The 22,311-nt window shown below is 43.4% G+C and overlaps 1 protein-coding gene across 1 annotated transcript in view; it reads right to left on the reverse strand.

The window, feature by feature from the left end:
- Positions 1-22,311, reverse strand: part of MXD1 (MAX dimerization protein 1) — an 83,238-nt gene that overhangs the window by 39,378 nt on the left and 21,549 nt on the right. Inside the window, 1 exon segment of the mRNA XM_030202510.1 lies at positions 7,522-7,550. Coding sequence (XP_030058370.1) covers positions 7,522-7,550 — 29 coding nt within the window.

The following is a 22,311-nucleotide window of genomic DNA, read 5'->3' on the forward strand; positions in this document are numbered from 1 at the left end:
GTCTCCCTCAGCTCCTCCATGTCTGCTACTCTGGCCTCAAGAGAACAGACTCATTCTCTGAGAGCTACAAGCACTTTGCATCGAGCACACACATATAACCTCTCACCAACTGGGAGATAATCATACATGTAACACTCAATGCAAAAGACTGGATAGCACCCCTCTTGTTGCTGGACTGCATTTTATTATAGAGTTGTTTAAGTAAAACTTCTTAAAGGTACAAGGGATATCAGTTGAATATAAAGAGCCTTAAGATTATATGTTATAATATGTAATTTATTTAATGTTTGCTTCTCAGAAACTAATTAAATGTAATTAAAACTCTATTGAAACTCTTCTTGTCCTAATTAGAATAATTGACAATAAATGAAGAGTTGAGCTAGGGGTGGGAATGAGCCCTGACTGAATTAGGCCCTGCTGTGCCATCTAGAGGAAAATCTGAGGGAGCTCTTTGGCTTGTCCTCCAGCAGATGCTGCCTCTTGGCATCTCTCAAATCCTTGATCAATTTCTCCAAATCTTTGCTAAACAGCTTTCCCCCAAAAGGGAAACTTAGTAAGACAATGTCACAGCTAGATTAAGTGTCTGGTGGTCACAGCTAAGGCCATTTGCTTAGCTGATGCCTTCAGAAGATTGTATAAGGAATCTACCAGATAAGCCAAGCCCGTTTCCATAGCCAGAAATTCCAAGGATGTTAATGCCTCCAAATCTGAGAGAGTCTGTCTTGGGTGCAGTGCACAGCAAACAAGCATGTGTTGTGTAGGAGCTGAACACTGAAACCCGGAAAGCCAAGGCCGAGACCTTAAGCTTCCTATCCTGGACATCCATAAACACTTTGCCCTGCCCCCCCCCCCCCCCCCCCACAGGAAGGGTTGTCTTTTTGGTGACCGTCACTACGAACTTCCAGCAAGGAGGAGATGCCCAAGCAAAATCGCCTAAGGAAAGGCAAGTAAGCTGGAGGAAGGAGGAGCCAGCATCAGAGCAATTTGCTATTGAAAAAAAAAAATCTCCTCCTTGCTGAAAGCCCCCCCTCCTGCTTGTTTCTCCAACCTGTCCTCTGCTCTCAGACAAGTTTTGCTATTGAAAAATACAAGCAGAGTGCTTTCCCCAGAAGTCACCCTCACATGACAGCTCCAGACCTCACAGAAAATTTTGCATGTTGAAAAGGTAAGTGCTCCTTTCTATGCATCATTCAGAATGCTCATTTTAATACTAAGCAGCTCGTTGTGATACATTTGCATAGGATTATCATTGCCTGCTACTGTGATAGGTAAGATGGACCCTCTGTGCATTACTCACTAAATATCATACACACTAGACAGAACCAGTCAAAAATCGGACGTTCCTAGCATACTGCATTGGCCCCTAAGTGTAAAAGATCAGGTGTCCTCTTGAAGGCATGTGGCTTAATAAAAGATATGCTATTGTCAGGGGGAAAAAAAAAAAAAGAGAAAGGTATTCTTGAATTGTATTTTGTAACGGGTTGTTGAATGGTACAAACTCTTCATGGATGGTTGGCCTACAAAATTATTGTCATAGCACTTGGTTTGTATAATCAAAAATAAAAAAATAAAGAATTCCTGACCTGTGCAAAATTCTGCATTTCCCAGAGCAGAAGGATCAGGAGCCAAAACAAAAAATTATGTCTTACCTGATCATTTTCTTTCCTTCAGTCAAAGCAGATGAATCCAAGAACTTGTGGGTTGTGACCATCTACTAGCAGGTGGAGATAGACAGCACTGAATTGCACTGCCTTATAGGATGGAATGCTCCTTGGCCAGTCAATATTTCTCATAACAAAGAAGAATGAAACAGAATTATAACATTTCTCCTTCCCCACAGGAAAACATAATAATCCAAGAACTGCAAAGACGCCAACCGAGCACAACTGCCCATTTAAAATGTAACATGGCCAAAACACTAAGAAACAAGAGAAAGAACAGAGAGGAGCTGCTGATAAGAAAACAGGGTGGGGCTCTGGATTCATCTGCTGCAAGTAAAGGTGAAGACTGCCACCGGGATGGCAAATGACCAGAGTATGGTCACCCAGAGATGCAAGTACAGCAAATGATAGGCTGAAACTGTGAAAGAAAGTGGCTCGGGTGACTCCCGAATCTAGACAGCTCAGGAATCCACCCAAGACACCAGCCTCAACTCCCCATCTGGCCAGGCCGGAAGATGCGACTGCCGGGCTCAGCGAAGAAATCTGAACCTGATGAACCCAGTGAGGGCATGCCAGAACCGCGGAATGCAGAAAGCCATTTGCCTAGAGTGCCGAAAGTCTGACGAAGGACACTCTGGAGCCACCAGCCGCATATAAGCTGGTATGGAGAGGTCAAAAGAGATGAAGGAACCACCAAAGAGGTCTGAAAAAGGAACCTGGCAACACACACCAGACAGAAGTCATAGTACCCAGACTTGGAACACATTCCCAGACCCCAGAACTTGGCAGGAAAAGTAACACCAGATGTGAAGGAAGCAACAGGAAGAAAGCCTTTCCTAAGGCTATTTCGAAAAACACTCCATGAGATTCCAATAACGGAACTGGAAACAACCAACTCTCAAAAAACATAATCCCAATCATAAGGACTGAAGAGGAGCAACCTGATGGGAAGAAACATTCATACTCCCAACCTAGAGAGGACTGAAACCAACCAAACTCAAGATATGGCAGAATCTGCAATCCATTCCTGTGAAGGAAAATGTCCTTAGAGATGAGAAAAGGCTGAACGACATTGCTAGAACCAATAATAGCGTCCAAGGAAAGCAACCACAGAAAACGTCTGTGTGCCAGTAAAAGGGGAACTGGAAAACCTGTGTATCCAGGAGCCATGAAGAAGAAAAATACTTCCTGCCAGACTGAACTATTATAGACCGCAAAGGTCCTAAAAGGAAGAGTCGACTCCCGAGAGTCCAGGGAAGGTGGAAGGAATTAGTGGCAGTTCAAAGTAAACAGATGACCTGTCCATGCCCCAAAGGCAACTCAAATGCACTGAAAGGAATAAGTGGATGCCAGATGGTGTGTATTGGCGAAAATCTGACCTGGAGCTTGCCTGGAGATTCTAAAGGAATATCCGCAGAGGACTAGGACAACAGTATCTTGTAACTTCACTGAATCCTGACCAAGACACAACGGACCAAGGCCACATTGCTCCCCTCCACCAGGAGCTGGGAGAAGTGACCTGCCAGTTTGCCTTCCGAGGGACTCCAGACCCCTGCCCTGAGAGACAAGAAAACCGTGGGTAGGCCAAGAACTACTGTTGCCTGGCTTGAAGCACTGGGCTCCCCATGAGCAGAGACCATATTGAAAAGAGACCATAGCATCTTGAGTGAGGTTCTCCCGCAACCTGAGGCCGGGCAACTAGAAGAATCAGGGAAAGGGAAAGGACCCCAGAATGCCGGATCGAGAAGGATGGAGAGACCAGAAGTAGTACCAAGACTGGAGACGGGTCAAACTCTAGGAACTTCAAGGCGCAATCCTGTCATCTAGACAAGAAAGGCATGGCCCCCTTCCCCATTGAGGAAGCTCGCCAACTGAGGCCTAGGCAAAGGCTAGCTGAAGATGGATCCAAGGCAGAACGGTCAGCTGAAAGAGTTGAGAAGTGGCCAGGAAGGCTGAGCACCAGAACTGGCTTGCATGATTACATACCGGTTCGATCCAGAAGAAAATAGCCATGGCTAAAAGGTGGAAAAGAATCTGGCTGTGGGTACTAAGTGTATTATTGATGGCAAGCCACAAAAAGACATGCATCATGAAGCCCGGTACAAGCAGAACCTCTGGTCAGATACCTACACCAAGGTGGTCACCTGCTCTCAGGGAGGTAGCACCACCCAACATACTGTCACCTAACAGCAGGAGAAAATGGACAAAAGGTGCCACAAAAGTTAGCCCCATCAAGAGAGCACCCTGTTGGAGGCATTCTAGAACTAGAGGAGGAAGAGGCACACAAAGGCCGCAACCAGCCCCACAGAACAGGAGCACTGGGAAAAGAAGGCAACTAGGCGAGACTGCAGGACAATAACAAAGTAGCTGCTATCTCAGCCCCGCATTAACCCGATGGTCACAGCCATCAAGAAAAGCAAGGGAAGACATCACGCCTTCTGGAACAGAAAGGAAGGTCCCAGAACGGAAAACCTACAACCTGCAGGTCAAGGCCAGCCATCTTTCAGGACCTCAAGGCTGAAGCACACAGAGGTGCACCTAAAGCATACAGAGACTGAGTGAAATCCTGGGCTAAGGAGGGGTAAGGGCTGGCCACAGCCACCCTGGGCTATATTGGGATTCAAACCCATTGCTCCAGTTGCCCAGTCTGTTGTAGGAAACAGAGACAACTCCCCCATTTCAAGGTCTATTCTGCTCCCAAAAAACTCAGTGTAATACCATCAGGAACAAGTACAGGAGGACCAGGACCGCCGCTGCAGACAAACAATCCCATGAAACTAGACAGCTGCCCTGTGAAAGGCCAGCGAGATCTGACAAACCAGAAGTGCCCACTAATGCCAAGAACACCAACAGGGTGGGCTTGGATTTTTTTTTTTTTTACTGAACCGCTCACTGACAAAAATAGAGGGAGCTCAAATCTCCCTAACTGAAATAAAAATAATACGGGCACAAGAAAGAGGACCCATCAGAGGATCTCAGGTTCATGGAGTACTGTTTGAAGGCTGCTCGTGGGTAACCCACACAGGAACTGCCAAAAGCCCTCTGTGGAATAAGAAGCAAAGCAAAAAACAACACATCACAGGGAAAAAGCAAGCCATGACAACACCATGTCACTGTAATGGACAGCAGCTAGGGCAACCCCAGAGAGGTGACCCATAGAACTTGTGCACCCCAAGTCAATAGGAATTGGTGCACGCTGACAAAGCATTATGCAAAGGAAAAGTAGAGCAGTGCACTCTAAGCGGGGCTGGACCGCTGATGAGCCATTGGTAACAAAAGCTCGCAAGCTCACTAATCAAGACCTCCTGCCCCCAAAACATAGGCAGCGCAAAGAGACCAGAGACCCCTTCCCATAGACTGAAGGAGAACCTTGCTGCTCTGCACAACAGTGGAGCACAGGCACTGCCAACAGGCCAACGTGAAAAACTTCCATGCAATGTGCATCCCTTGCGGATTTTTTTTTTTTAAACATGGGGAAACACACCAGAAAAAGAATGACACGAACCGGAGGGTCGGGACCAACAATTCAGGCACAGCGGTCTCAGACTGTGCAGCAAAATGGCCACCAGCAAATTGCCTGCTCCCTGAAAAAAAAAAAAAAAAAAAAAAAAAAAAAGACGACGACACCTTGTATGCCTCACCTGCACAGGAAACCAGCATGGCCTCATCATTCCCGGGCTCCCCTGAAATGAGGGAGTCAGAATAGGCCTGGCCCGCTGTTGCCATTCGATCAGTACCGTGGGAACATCGGTTAACAGTACTGGAGTCACTAAAAAAAAAAAAAAAAACTCACTGAAAAGAACTTGCAGCCCTGACGAGGAGAACTTTAAAGACACCACTCACCCATAGTGCCAGCCATTGGGAGTCCCACAGAAGGAACCTATTGTTGCTGCAAATACATCCAGGGACTGGCCCTCTCCAAAGCCCACAACTGGAAACCCAGAAAGCCTCTGGCAGCCCAGCTACAGTCAATAAACAAAGCAGAATAACTGCCCACTAGCTGCCTTCTGATTTTTGATACACACCGGCCATGGAGCATTCCATCCTATAAGGCAGTGCAATTTAGCACTCTCTAATCTCCACCTGCTGCTGATGCTAAGGAAGGGAGCAATGGTTTGAGAGCTTTGCAGTTTTCTCTCTCTCTCTCTCCATCAAATGAGCGTCCCTCCCCCCACAGAATACATCTTGATTGCTTGCCCCCCCCTCCCCATTTGTGAAACAAGAGGCTGTGATGCATAGCTACATGTGCCTCCTTTTGTGATATGAGAAGTGCTTCTTTTTAGGAGAAGTGCTGCAGGGGACAGACTAGTCAGCGGGTGTGGCTAACCTGATGAGTACCAATGGTAAGATAGAGCAGGAGTGGCACAGGGAGGGGGATAAAGGAGAAGTGAAGGTATATGCCAGGTGGGCAGGGAGGGGGGCAAAGTGGGGATGTGTGTCTTTGGGAAGAAACCTTAAGGACAGACAAAACTGCAAGTCTTGCTGGGAGTTAAGGAAAGCAAACGGGGACAGTGAAGTACCACTCCTTCCTCTAGAAACGCCTACACCAGAGCTTCCCAAATCTCGCATCTGGGGTTACGAACTGGCGGGGGGGGGGGGGGGGGGGGGGAGGGGGCTAAGTGCATCACTATTCTGCACCTCGGGGGGAGGGGGGGTCACACAACTTTACTTGTCTATGATCATAGGGTTATGGCCACAAAATGAATTGATATGTGTACGTAGGCCATACACACATCTTATTAAAGTAGATGATATGTTTCTGTGCACCTACACTTGGGACTTTTACAAGATCCTATTTGAACCTGTAAAATGTTGTTCTATATACTCTAGTCACTTATAAAAATTATTCCTAAAAATGTACTGTCTTGATTGAATTTCTGTAAGAATGCAAGTTTTCCAAGGAATTTCTGGGCAAGTGTGACTAAATACATGATAACACAAACAATATTAGGAACAGTACTCACAGCCAAGTAAATGCAGTATTTGGAGGATTATAATTCAGCTTTCCAAACATTTCAAAGATACTTTTTGTAAACAACTGTTCCTGAGATGTTTTGGTGAAAAGATTATTTAGCTTCACTTCTTAAAAAAGTTCCTTGAAAGCACAACAGAATCACAATTTGCACTATGGAGTGCTCAGAAATCACAACCCATTTTTACCACTTAGGTAAGTCAGAATGAATTGAACATACTGCCATCACATGATGTGGGTAGGAAAGCCAAATCACTGAATCAAAATACAAGAGAAGCAAACTTTTTGGGAGTGCTCATTAGACATCTAAAACTAATTGATCAGAGAAACAAAATTACACAAATTGGAAACCCTACTGAAATGAGAAAGGTAATAATTAGAGAAATTAAATAACAGGAATGGATTAAGTAGTATACACCTAGACTGTCCCAATATTGGCTAATACTTTTTTATGAAATGAGTTAATGTATATCAGGCGTGTCAAACCTCAGCACTCACCAGGTCAGGTTTTCAGGATTTACCCAACAAATTATGCACGAAATCCATTTTCATACAATGGAAGCAGTGCATGCAAAAAGATCTCACGTATATTCACTGGGGTAATCCTGAAACCTCGACTGGATTGCAGTCCTCAAGGCTAGAGGTTGGACAATCCTGATGTATATTAACATAAAACTGCAATAAAATGGTATAAGTCAAATGATTAGTACAGCTTAACTTGGATGAAATGAAAAAGTTACAAAGAGCATACTAATGACAAAGATCATTTCAAATTTGTCTGGCATCCACAAATGGAGAAGCTGGAAAAGAGGGAATTAAGAAAATGCTATTTAGCATGTCAGAAGTATGACTAAACACACAGACCATCACACCATGGACATTACGTACCTGTTCTTTCCATTTCATTGTGTGTTGACCTGAAAAGAACCAAATTGCTCATTTAATCATTTCCAGTTTTAGATTCGTAAGTGGTTGTCAAAATATTTACCATACATTTGAAATATAACATTCTAACTATGAAAGCAGACACTTAAATCCGGACTGAGTTGTAAGTGTTTTAGAGCATGACGCTGATAGCAAGTTAATATATGCAGCCTTGGCTCTACATCAGAGGTTCTCAACCCAGTCCTTGTGATACACATAGATTGATTATCAATAATGAATATGCATGAAATTAGATTTGAATACAATGGAGGTAGTAGTATGTGCAAATCCAGCTGGCTGTGTCCCAAGGACTGGGTCAGAAGGTATTTGTATAATGGTATTAATGTTGGTGTTGATAGGTTTGTCCCCCTGCCCCCCATAACTTTTCAAAGCCTAGACTAGAACCTTTGCGTGAGGTCAGATCTTAGTATGGTCTTCAAAGCATGGGAATAACCTGAGAAAAGAGGGCCGTCACAGAAAGGGAGCAAGTTAGTTCTTTTCCTATAAGAAATGTATGTGAAGGTAGAACAGAAACTACATCATGCACTTCTAACATGACTTGCATGCATGGTGCTGGTATCAGAAGTAAAGAATGAAAATATCAAAACTGACAAATCCTACGTAATTTTTTTTAGTTTTCCCCTACAAATATGCAACTTTGCTATCAGTCAATAGGTGTTCTCCAAGAACAGTAGGATATCTATCCTCATTGATGGGCGACATCATCTACAGACCCAAGGTCACAGCAGCAAAATCAAAAGCTTTAAAAAGTTTGAGAACGCTCTATTAAGTAGGGGCTAGAGTTCTGCATCAGCATCACTGTACAGGTCCACCTCAGACCAGTACAAACTCCATTAGGAAAAGATAGCTGCTAGAGGAGGCAGACTGTTAGAGGTGGCTTCTGTGTGACTAGTCTACTGCTCTTCTCTGAGAAAAAAACTGTTACAGGTTAAGAAACCTTGCTTTCTTCAAGTATACCACTTCTCACAGAACAGAATCCCTAATACCTCCAGTGGTAGAATGATTCCACCTCAGCTACTATGAATTTGAAGGTGGATCTTGGAAGTTCAGTGCTATCTGAGAACTTGATGTCAAGCGAAGATCAACAGCTGGAGCAAGTTGACAGGGCCATGATAGTAGATGCCTTGAAAGGGATAACTGAACTGCTTCTTAGCTAGGAATAGATAGCACCAAAGCAAAAGTTGGAGGTGGGTCAGGTTGGCGACTCTATGAAAACTCTCATTTCCCCTTCTTACTGTAGTCTTGGAGTAGAGGTGTGTAAAGGGATGGAGACAACAGGAAACACGCAGGGATGAGGACAAAAACAAGTCATCAATATCAAGGGGATGGGAAGAGACGGATCAAAAATGAACAGGGATGAGAGGGGATAAGAACAACATTATGTCCCCGTGTACACCTCAACTTGGAAACGTGACACCAAATATCTTGGCTTAAAAAAAAAAACACAACAACATCTGAAAGAGGAACTCAACTGAATGAAAGCTGGTGCATATGTCTGGCAATTTTACAAACATGGAAGACCACTGAAACTGGTGACAATATTTGTCAATTTGTTTCAAGAATTTGGCAGAGTATAATCTCTATCAAGCTAGTCTTATCTGTGTGACCAATAATGCAGCTAAATATGAAAACAGCATTTCAAGAAGTCTGGAAAGGTTGCACAGGTCATAATCTGTGATGGACTCCAACCATAAAAAACTGAAGTTGATCCACAAGACCTCTCTAGTGAGGTAAATGAGCATATAACATTGTGCTGAGGTAAGTGAGTATATAAAATTGTGCAAGGAGGTGGCTACCCTCACTAAGCAAATGAAAGTCAATTTTTCACTGAAGAAAATGCTCAAGCAGTGGGTGCCAACTCAGTGGAACAGTGTTCTACTGACATTGAAATTTGTGGCAGAGAATATGGAGGAGCTGCATAAAACTGCCACTGAACCAGGTGCAAACAAGCAGTTCCTGACCCAGTTGTGTATAATTGATGACTCCTTGTTGGCAGAAGTTTTTATGGTATTGGAACCATTTGACAGGGCTATAAAGGAACTGTTGACAGATACTAAGCCTTCACTACATCTTGTGGTCCCAACAAAATATCAGTTGAAATGGCACCTGACAATTGCAAGCTCAGGCAGCCATGTGATAGCATCCTTAAAGAATCACCTTGCAAATTACCTGGATCATTATTTAAGTTTGAGAGACGCACTTTGCAGCAACATTGCTGGATTCAAGGCTGAAGGGTCATTTAGATCTGATGACAGCCAAAAGGCGAACAGTACCATAAACATACTGCAAACACTAACAGTAGATCAAGCTGTAGTCTAGGTGCAGCCAATTGCCAGACCGCCAACAAAATGTTCAAAAATGAGAAGAATCAGAGGCAGATTTTTTGGAGACTTATTCAAGAGCCAGTGATTGACAAAGTGGATACATATGTATCAAGCTTGGACAAGAAATTCTGCTCCTCTCTTACTATCTACTGGCAACAGAGGTCCCATATGTGGCCAAAACTAACATGTGTTGCCTGGTCCTTACTTGGAACTCCTGCCACCAGCATATCATCGGAACATTCTTTACTTCAATATATTTACAAACGCAACAGAGAAATAACAAGCAAGAAGTGATGTTAACAAAATGCATGAATAGGAACCATCTACAATGAAGAACTGCTTCAACAATAGTAAAATTTTCTAATACAAACAACATAAAAGCCCAGTGTAAGTCCCCATCCCTAACTCCCCCCCACCACCACCAACTCTATCTCATACCCCAGCTGACAGAACCAAAGGGAGATTTACTCTTGTATTTCGCAAGGTAATCAGAACATTCTTTTTCAGTTGTAGGACAAACAACTGAGGAATATAGAATGGAACTGAGCTCTGGCTCTGTAGATGGTTTATTATTTTTACATATAGTTTGAAATGATTTTCTCAAAGTCCATGTTAATAAATATGTTTTTCTTGCACATTTAACTAAGTTATGCCTATTGTTTTCTGTTAAATATTAACAAGTTATAGGACACATTTTATATTTTGATTGAATTTAAAAGATCTTTTAAAGGCGGGTTGGGTATGGAGATGGGTAGGGATCAGATTATGTCCCTATGCACACCTATCTTGAAGCCGCCGCCTCCCCTTCTGGTGAGAGAGAGGTTTGGGGGTAGGGTGTGGACTATCTACAGGGGAAAAGATAACCCTGAAAGACGTATAGGAATATTTAATACAAGATTGACTCTTTTAGATAATTTTATGATGGTAACCTCAGGATTTACGAAACAAACAGCAATAAAGTTTGAGGACCATGAAACCAGGATTGAGGCAGTTGAGGGTCAAAGTCACAAGAAGTTGTTCAAGTATCTACATTACAGGCAACAAGTACATTATTAAGGATAGAGAAAACAGCAGGACAAACGATCCACAAGATCCAAGATGATAAAGAAAACTGAGCAGATCGAATGGATAGCAAAACAAAATTTATTAAAAACATGCAAACAAAACAATGCCGTCCATTTGATCTGCTTTATTAAGGATAGACTGGTTTTACATTAGATGCTGGAAGTTGTGGAGATTATGGTTAGAATTAAGAATTTTAGATTACTAAACTCACCTAAGATTAGAATGGTGGCACCTATGAAGTTATGGAAGGTGAAAATTTATTCATACCTGTTAAAAATGTCCTTTCCTTGAGTTCTGCTAGACCAATCCAGACAAGAAGGTTGAGTTCCCCTACCAACAGATAAAGGTAGGGGTATTGAGTTATTCCAGTGACATCACTAGTATAAGGGAAGGTGAAGCATGAATGCTCCAGTATGCCACTGCCAAAACAGGAAGAGGCCCATCTGCCATACACCATAATAACCCAAGCAAAAACCACTGCAGCTTATACCATAACATCATTTCTTGAATTAATATGAACTATATACAGTCACAGGAATAGCACAGGCAAAGCCAGAGCGAAATTCTGCATGTCACAATCTTACATAAAAACAAGAATAGCCATACTGGGTCAGACCAATGGTCCATCCAGTCCAGAATGCTGTTTCCAACAGTGGCCAAGCCAGGTCACAAGTACCTGGCAGAAATCCAAATAGTAGCAATATTCCATGCTACCAATCCCAGGGCAAGCAGTGACTTCACCATGTCTATCTCAATAGCAGACTATAGACTTTTCCTCCAGGAACTTGAACAAACCTTTCTCAAACCAAGATAAGCTAACCACTGTTACCACATCCTCTGGAAAGGAATTCCAGAGCTTAACTAGTTACTGAGTGAAAAAATATTTCCTCCTAGTATTTCTATGTAACTTCACTTAATGTCCTCTAATCTTTGTACTTTAAAGAATTTAAAAAAAAAATCAATTCACTTTTACCTGTTCTACACTCTCAGGATTTAGTAGACCTCAATCATATCTCCCCTCAGCTGTCTTTTCCAAACCTTTCCTCATATGAGAAGAGTTCCATCCCCTTTATCATTTTGGTCACTGTTCTTTGAGCCTTATCTAATTCCACTATATCTGTTTTAAGATACAGCGACTAGAACAGAACGCAATACTGAAGGTCATACCATGGAGCAATACAGAGCCATGATAATATTCTTGATCTAATTTACCATACCTTTCCTAATAATTCCTAGCATCCAGAGAGGGTCCAGGACTGGTCTAGCAAGACTTAAGGAAACAAAATTAATGGGTATAAATTTCACCTTCCTTTTCATCTTGCTAAACTAGTCCAGACAAGTGGGAAGTACCAAAGCAATAACCTAGTGGGCAGAAAGACAAGGCCTCCTGAATTTCCTCTCTTCCAAGGATTGCATTGCTTCTAGCGAGGACAGCAATCTTGGATTGGCTTACTTTCTTTTTAAATGGCTTTTTGTTAAAGGGGTCTTGTCCAACTGCACTGTACAGTATAATTCTACCTCCTATTTTGAAAAGTGTAAAACTGGATATTGGTCAACTGCCAGTTAATCGACCAACAGCTAGTACTCCTCTGCTTGCAAAAATTACAAGAAGCTTATGTAGCAGAATTATTATCTGATTTTCAATTACATTTGATTGCTCACATTCACTGCAGTTTGGCTTTTGCCTGTTTCAATTAACAGAAGATGTTCTATTGGCAATTACATCAGAAGCAAAGTTACTGTTTTCTGAGGGTAAAGCTACTTATAATATTAGTTTGACCTTACTGCTGCCTTTGATACAGTCGACCATGATATTTTACTATATAAGTTGAGCCTTTAGGTATTACAGGTAGCATACTAAATTGGATAAGGAAATTTTGATACATAGACTTAGGGAAATGCAAACATATTTGAGCTTTCTAAAGAATCTGAATACCTATCTATTCCAAAAATTTTATTGTAAATCTCTGTTTTTGTTTCCTTATTGTAACCCACTTTGAACCTTTGTGTTGGGCTTTAGCAAATTTGTTTCTGCCCAGGGAGAGACCCTGCTCTGCACACCAACACTCAAAGACCCTCTAGACCTGGACATATGCCAACAATGTAGATTCCCCCTAGGCCTTGAAAGGTTGGAAATGACTGAGGCAGAGTAGTCCCTGCTTCTCAGGCGCCATCTCTCAAAGGCCAGGCTATAAAACAGAAGGGACTGGGGCCCTTCATTTTTACTGGTCCCTGTTTCAGAAAACCCATCCTCATGGAAGTAACAGGGGGCTCTTGAGCAGATGAACAACTATTATGTACCAGGACAGCAACAGCCAGTTTGGAATGACCAGAAGCACAAGAAAGGGATGCCTGACTACACACCAAAGGACCCTCCTAATTAAAAAGGAAAAACAAGAGATGAAGACAGCCCTCTGTTGGGTGAAACATGATTATGTTGGGACTCCGATTTTACTGGCATTAGAAAATAAACTTGAATGCTTGTACAGACTACTGGCCTGCCTCTTTTGACTGCCCTGATTAAAAGGACATGCTGGGGCCAAGTCTGTACCAAGGTATCCAACTATGCTAAACTGCTCTTCCTCCTGCAGCTAAATTACTGTGCTTATTTGACATAGTCAGCACCAATGATCCACTATAAGCTGAAAGGCCAAGAGGAACAATTTCTATTCCCCCCCGATCCAGTACCATCCGACTGAGAAAGTCCACCTGCACATTCTCCGCACCCTCAATAAGAGCTGCCAAGATGGCAAAGAGATGAATTTCAACCTAGGTGCACATCAACGCCTCTTCCACCACTGCACTATGAGTCCCCCTTTTGCTTGCTGACGAATACCACCTCCGTAGTGTTGTCAAACATTATGTGGACTGCTTTTCCCTAGAATGAGAAGAAATTCTTGCACCACCAGAAGATTGGATCTTGCCTCCAGGCTACTGATGGTCCACTCTGCCTTCAACCACTAGCCTTTGTCCTATCACCAATGTGGTCACCACTAGCCATTCAGGGGGATCCAGTGGAACCCCCTTGAGATGGGGGGGGGGGGAGAGAAACAGTTGGCCAACCAAGTCAAACTCTAGCATGAAGGTCCTGAGACAGGGAGATAAAATTTCAACTTCTGCGAATGGAGGGGGGCTCAGCGGGGAACCAGGGCATGCTGGAGCTAATACATGTGCACACTCACCCAAAGCATCACTTCCAGGGTCAACGCAGAGCTGAAGACAATCCCACAACCACAAGGCTGCCTTGTACACACACAGCTCTCTTTTCTGGGCCTGAGGATCTACATGTACTACTGCACCCTGTCTGATGTCAAAGCTTACCCAGAGGTACTCCAGCTCCTAAGAGGAGATAGCTGAATCTTGGGATAATTCACAACCCAACACAGGTGTTCAAAGAGATGAATTACCTCCACTATGGCTGTTCTCAGCGCCCATCTGAGCTGGTATGGATCAACCCAGTCATGCAAGTACAGATGCATTCTGATGCCTTGTTTGTGTAGATGGTCTATGGCCAACACCATCACCCTTGGAGAAGGTTTACAGGGTTGTTGCAAGACTGAAAGGGAAAGTCTACTATGAAGGTGTTGGCCCAAAACATAAAATATTTGTGCAAACTCTGGATGGCAATACGGAGACAGGCCTCTGCCAAGTTCAAGGAGGTGACAAAATTTGCCCAGCTGGACCAAGGCAGTCACCAACCAAAGGATTTCCATGAAATAAATGCAAGATTTGACGGAGGCTTTTAACCCCGAAGTCCAGGTTAGGCCTGAAGGCTTCCCCTTTGTTGGGGAATCATGAAGTAGATCAGGTAATGCCCCGGCCCTCTTTCTGCCAGAGGACCAGCTCCACCCATTCTAGCTGCAATAGCAGTTGACGAGTGACCTCAACCACCTCTTTTTGGCAGTGGACTTGCAGAGGGACACCACAAAGGCATCAAAAACCAGGTCTGGGAATGCCAGGGCATACCCTAGTTCACCACCTATAGACCCCAGTAGTTGGAAGTGATGTGGACCCACACTGGTGGTGGAATAGGAAGATCCTGCCCTCATCCACACCAACAAGGGGCCCCACTAATCCTCACTGGGATTCCTTCAAGAGGATGAAGTACCACAACATCTGCTTACCTGAAAGGGCCCCAGCTTCTAAAGCCTTAGATATCACAGTGACCCCCCCCCCCCAACAGAACATCTGTCCAACCAAAACCAGTCCCTGGTCTTTAGCCCTAGACTTGTCCCTGGAGGTGTGCACCGCTGGGTGAGGACAATCTTCTGGAAGATGCCATGTCTGGCCTCCTCCAGGTCCTTCACCAAATTCTATGGGTCATCCTCAAAGTATATTTGCATCTGAAGGGAAGCATACTTAGATGCAATTTTGAGGATGCATTTGCTGCCCGATGGCACAGTTAGAGCCGTCTGCAGGCTACTGATCATGAGGAGATTTGGACCAAGTTGTAGAGAATGCCTGCAAGGAAGGCTGCTCAGACTCCAGACAAGCCACCACGGAGGAGTCTGGGAACTGTTGCATCTAGTAAAATAGTTCTTGGGCTATCCCCCAGAGACCACTGCATGGATTGTAAGTGCACAGAAGTTAAGATCTTCTACCTCCTATCATTGGCATCCTTCAAGGAGGTGCTCCCGGCACTGCTGATTTGTCATTTTCTTGGGGTCACTGCTGTGACAAAAAGATATCCACCGCTGGCTGATGAATTAATCTCTCTAGGAGGTGTGGTGAGCCTGCCTAGAAGCCTAATCCCCTGGGAGGAGGCTCTCCGACTCAGACAGCACAATCTGAGAGTCCTGTGTAAGGGATAAGCTTTAGGAAGCCATGACCCTCCAGGATGGGATCCCCATCCACTGGCTCCACTGCAGACAGAATGAAGATTCACAGGGCCTCAGTCACTGAATCTATCAACTGACTGAGCTCTTCCCAGGAAAACAAAAGAAACACTGCGGAGAATCTTCTTGAAAGCGCCTCTGGCTCTGGACTCCCCAACTTTGCTGCACTCCAGGGATCCTCTGGAAGGGACTTCAGCAGTCCAAAAAACCCCCCAACAGACTGTCTCCAATTCCCCAATAAAGCACCGCATATGTTTAGCCCCCAGCAACATGCTCTTGGGACTGCATACCTTGAGGTATGAGAGTAGTGTAAGAAGGTATTACGATCTGTTGGTTTCCTATAAGTTAGTTTTGAAGAAGTAATCATTTTTTGTCACTGAGAGATCCAAGAAATGGATTTCATCCCTATTGTGTTACATCTTAAATTTAAGACTGAGGTCTCTAGTGTTCATCCACTGGTGAAAAGATATGTGTCTTCGTCCTACTAAAGCCAACAATGATAACAACAGTGTCGAACAAAGAAGGAAGAGAGTGAGAAGTGACTCAGGCAACCTGTATACCTCTCCCCTGAGAAGTCTCATCACATGGCCCAACTTTCCAAGAACTTCAAGCCACTCTACAGAACGTGATACCTCACCTGTAGTGGAACAGGTACCCTGGACCGATTCTTTTTTAGAAGAACTTTGGAGAAAAGATATGAAGGATATACCATCACGCAGTCAACCTTATTCTCAGGAAAGTCACATGTTGAGGGGTCAAGGCAGAGGGGACATCATATCGCCATGGTCATTCCAGAACAGAGGTTACCTCCCCTATTCCCATCCATAATAGAAGTGTCCATCCCCATCTTCAATCTTTCTAGTTATACACCAACAGAAACTGAAATCTGCATTCTCAAAAAAGGCTTATCCTTCGTCCTGACCACTGGCTATAATGCATTCCAAACCAGAGTGGACCTTTTTAAATTTACCCACAAGCTTCAAATCATACACGCTTTCTCTAAGAGTGATGTTCCACATCAAGAAATTTCTGTTGTTAAGAAACCATCAACCTGGATCCCTCCTGGTCCTATCCATCCATTAATAACAGCTTTTAATTCATGTGTGGAAAATGATGTAAAGAAGGCTGAAAAAAACAAAAAGCCAAGATAATATAATATCACCACTCTAGAATGTAACACAATCAAGGATTTGGCTTGCAACTCGGATATTGTCATTAAATCGACCGATAAAGGCAGAAGAATAGTCATTATGGATCGCACTACGTGAAAGGAGTAAAAAGACAACTGGAAGATCGGGAATTCTATATTCCTCTAAAAAAGGATCCAACAGATGAAATAAAAAAACACATTACCGAGCTAATTGATATTGCTTCAGAAATGGGTTTCCTAACACACAAAGAAAAAAAAGAGTTTCTACAAGTCACACATCCCATTACTCCAACTATAAACGCACTTCTAAAAATCCACAAATCCCTTGAGAATCCACCTGGTAGACCAATTATTTCTGGAAATGGGTCTATTTTGGAATCTTTATCCATATTTGTTGATTTTTTTCTGCAGCCTTTCGTCCCACTTATTCCATCACATGTACAAGACACCACCCACATGATTAACATCTTACAAGACTATGATGGACCTTTGACAGATACCATCATGGTCACCATGGATATCAAGTCGTTATACACCAATATTCCACAGTTAGAAGCCATCCATATTATTGAAAAAATTTTACAGGAAAGAAAGACCCATAAGCAGATACTCAACCACTTAATTCTGACCTGTGCCACCATTGCTCTTACGAAAAATTACTTTGGTTTTGAAAATACATACTACCAGCAGATAAAAGGCACCGCCATGGGTGCTAGTATGGCCCCAGATTTAGCAAACCTATATGCTGGTAATTTTAAGAACATCTCACAACCCATCCACTTTCACAGCATATCAAGATTTATCAACGTTATATTGATGACATTTTCATTCTATGGCAAAGGGATGAAGACACACATATCTTTTCATCAATGGATGAACACTAGAGACCCCAATCTTAAATTTAAAATGTAACGTAATAGGGATGAAATCCATTTCTTGGATCTCTTAGTGACAAAGAATGATCACGTCTTCAAAACTAACATTTATAGGAAACCAACAGATTGTAATACCTTCTTACACTACTCTAGTTACCATAACCCCAAACTCAAGAGTAAATCTTCCTTTGAGCCAATTCCTTCGCTTACGCTGTCTTTGCTCAGATTTTGAGGAATTTAATCATCAAGCACGCATTATGAGTGACAAATTTTCAGCTAGAGGATACCCATCAAAACATAGCCAGCCGTCTCACCAAAGCCTTGGAAAAGGCCTGCGTTAATCTATTACAACATACCCACACTAAGAAGATACCAGATGTTGTTTGTACACTCAAGTACTCCTTTTTGGCTAAGGGTCTTTTTATCAATAAACGGTTTTTACTTCAGAAGTTTATCTTTCCAGTCTTTGGTATCTGTGGTCAACCTCCCACCTTTTCTCTTCATAACTTTGTGTTTTCTCATGGGGCGTTTGTGTTCTCCGCTTTGGCGGATTCTCCTGAACATCTCTACTAGGACCACCTTAGTTGTGATTTTGTATTCTGAGAATATAAATAAACGTCATTAAAAAAAAAATTACTTCAAAGATACTTCCTTTCACCAGCATAAGTTTTACATAAGAACCATACTGGGATAGACTGAAGGTCCATCAAGCCCAGTATCCCGTTTCCAACAGTGGCCGATCCAGGTCACAAGTACCTGGCAAGATCCCAAGAGAGTTTACATGTTCCCAGATGTGGTTAAAGCCATGCAGGCTAGCAGAAGGGCCTAAATGAATCAATTATTAATCCTCAGCCCCAAGGCTAGAGGAATGCACCACATAGAATCTGAAACACCTTTTCTTTGCTCAAAGTCTATTACAAACAAGACTGGGTAGGCTAAACTTCTCCCAAATAGTGCAGTGTTTTACTTTACTTTTTTTTTTTCTTAAATTATACCAACCAGGGCTCTAAAGCAATGGAGCTATTTCTATGAAAGCCCCTGCTAGCCCCTCGTTCAAAACACATAGCAGATGAACGTGGCCTCTCAGAGAAGGAACAGGTCTCAAGATGGCTATAGTTCCTGCCAGATAAAAAATGTCAAAGCACTGCCAATAAACCATACTCCTGGGGCTACATGGAGACCAGACCTTACCACAAACTACCATGCTTCTGGCCGTATCTGCCTTTCCTCCTCACAGCTGAACACATCAGTGAGTCTGGGACTCCCCATCACCCCCCCCCCCCACACACACACACATACACACACACACACCACCACCACCACCATAGAGCGAGTGGAGCCCCCTGAAATTAGCCCCACCAAAAACCCTGCTATAAACAAGAGGATACGCCTGTTCTCAAACCTGTCCCCTCAGCCTCACTGCCCCAAAGTCTCTCTTTAAAGTTTGTGGGGGTGTTTCTTTATTTGTTTTTTTTGTTTTAATGCTCTGTATAGCAGCCAGGATTAGGGAACTCACAGATAAGAATCACACAGAAGGTTGCCGAGGGGAGAAAGGGAGAAAGGATTAGGGGGTCATGAAAACACTAGGCATCTGTAGTATATTCACCCTTTACTGGTAGAGGTCCTACAGGACCATTGCCAGATAAGATCATGCTCAGTCAAGGCCCACAGAGATGGCTACTCATCTGCTGGCTCTTATCAAGACGGTATTTTGCATCGACCACGTATAAGTGTGTGTATCCAACACCACATATACGTCTTGGAGATACTATTCTTTGCTCTCTCACTGGACAACACAAGCTACAGTAATGTCTAATTCTGCTCAATATATGAATACCAGTTCAGGCTACAGTCAATTAAAAAAAAAAAAAAACACCCCCCCCCCCCCCCCCAAAAAAACAAACAAACCAAAACAAACACACACACACCAAAAACAAACTACATGAAAAATCTTAACTGGGGTTTTATAAAGAGAATAAAGACTAAGAGATGGCAACCTGGCATAACACATAGAAAAGACTGAAGTGGGGTAGGGGCACTGCTGTGCTGCGTACGTGAGCAGACGTGGGTTCTCCAGTGAGGCCTGCTACAAATTCTGTTCCTAAACGGCATCTAGGTGCTAAATCTGCGTTATTATACTCTAGTACTTCTGCGACGGCCGATAGTAAACCTACCAGGATCAAAGCTGCTTTCGCTGCTACATCGGGTATTAAACGGCTGAAACATGATCACTCATCACCACAGAAGATAGCACCAGCCAAGGATCCAGATCCTCTGCAGCAACTCACTACCATGATCCTGGATGATCTGAAAGAAATTAAGGAGATGCTGTCCACGAATCACTCTGCAAATAAAAGATCTACAAAAAGAGATGACAGCACAGACCGCCAAATTCCAAGAATTTCAACAACGGTTTGTCAGCCTAGAGCAAAAAAAAAATGGCTGCACTTGAGAAGGAACATCCTGTTTTTACTCACATAAGTACATAAGTACATAAGTAGTGCCATACTGGGAAAGACCAAAGGTCCATCTAGCCCAGCATCCTGTCACCGACAGTGGCCAATCCAGGTCAAGGGCACCTGGCACGCTCCCCAAACGTAAAAACATTCCAGACAAGTTATACCTAAAAATGCGGAATTTTTCCAAGACCATTTAATAGCGGTCTATGGACTTGTCCTTTAGGAATCTATCTAACCCCTTTTTAAACTCCGTCAAGCTAACCGCCCGTACCACGTTCTCCGGCAACGAATTCCAGAGTCTAATTACACGTTGGGTGAAGAAAAAATTTTCTGCGATTCGTTTTAAATTTACCACACTGTAGCTTCAACTCATGCCCTCTAGTCCTAGTATTTTTGGATAGCGTGAACAGTCGCTTCACATCCACCCGATCCATTCCACTCATTATTTTATACACTTCTATCATATCTCCCCTCAGCCGTCTCTTCTCCAAGCTGAAAAGCCCTAGCCTTCTCAGCCTCTCTTCATAGGAAAGTCGTCCCATCCCCACTATCATTTTCGTCGCCCTTCGCTGTACCTTTTCCAATTCTACTATATCTTTTTTGAGATACGGAGACCAGTACTGAACACAATACTCCAGGTGCGGTCGCACCATGGAGCGATACAACGGCATTATAACATCCGCACACCTGGACTCCATACCCTTCCTAATAACACCCAACATTCTATTCGCTTTCCTAGCCGCAGCAGCACACTGAGCAGAAGGTTTCAGCGTATCATCGACGACGACACCCAGATCCCTTTCTTGATCCGTAACTCCTAACGCGGAACCTTGCAAGACGTAGCTATAATTCGGGTTCCTCTTACCCACATGCATCACTTTGCACTTGTCAACATTGAACTTCATCTGCCACTTGCACGCCCATTCTCCCAGTCTCGCAAGGTCCTCCTGTAATCGTTCACATTCCTCCTGCGACTTGACGACCCTGAATAATTTTGTGTCATCGGCGAATTTAATTACCTCACTAGTTATTCCCATCTCTAGGTCATTTATAAATACATTAAAAAGCAACGGACCCAGCACAGACCCCTGCGGGACCCCACTAACTACCCTCCTCCACTGAGAATACTGGTCACGCAATCCTACTCTCTGCTTCCTATCTTTCAACCAGTTCTTAATCCATAATAATACCCTACCTCCGATTCCATGACTCTGCAATTTCTTCAGGAGTCTTTCGTGCGGCACTTTGTCAAACGCCTTCTGAAAATCCAGATATACAATATCAACCGGCTCCCCATTGTCCACATGTTTGCTTACCCCCTCAAAAAAATGCATTAGATTGGTGAGGCAAGACTTCCCTTCACTAAATCCGTGCTGACTTTGTCTCATCAGTCCATGTTTTTGTATATGCTCTGCAATTTTATTCTTAATAATAGCCTCCACCATCTTGCCCGGCACCGACGTCAGACTCACCGGTCTATAATTTCCCGGATCTCCTCTGGAACCCTTCTTAAAAATCGGAGTAACATTGGCTACCCTCCAGTCTTCCGGTACTACACTCGATTTTAGGGACAGATTGCATATTTCTAACAGTAGCTCCGCAAGTTCATTTTTTAGTTCTATTAATACTCTGGGATGAATACCATCAGGTCCCGGTGATTTACTACTCTTCAGCTTGCTGAACTGACCCATTACATCCTCCAAGGTTACAGAGAATTTGTTTAGTTTCTCCGACTCCCCCGCTTCAAATATTCTTTCCGGCACCGGTGTCCCCCCCAAATCCTCCTCGGTGAAGACCGAAGCAAAGAATTCATTTAATTTCTCCGCTACGGCTTTGTCCTCCTTGATCGCCCCTTTAACACCATTTTCGTCCAGCGGCCCAACCGACTCTTTGGCCGGTTTCCTGCTTTTAATGTATCTAAAAAATTTTTACTATGTATTTTGCTTCCAACGCTAATTTCTTCTCAAAGTCCTTTTTTGCCCTCCTTATCTCCGCTTTGCATTTGGCTTGGCATTCCTTATGATC

The sequence above is a fragment of the Microcaecilia unicolor genome, chromosome 4 (assembly GCF_901765095.1).
Source record: "Microcaecilia unicolor chromosome 4, aMicUni1.1, whole genome shotgun sequence".
Taxonomy (NCBI): domain Eukaryota; kingdom Metazoa; phylum Chordata; class Amphibia; order Gymnophiona; family Siphonopidae; genus Microcaecilia; species Microcaecilia unicolor.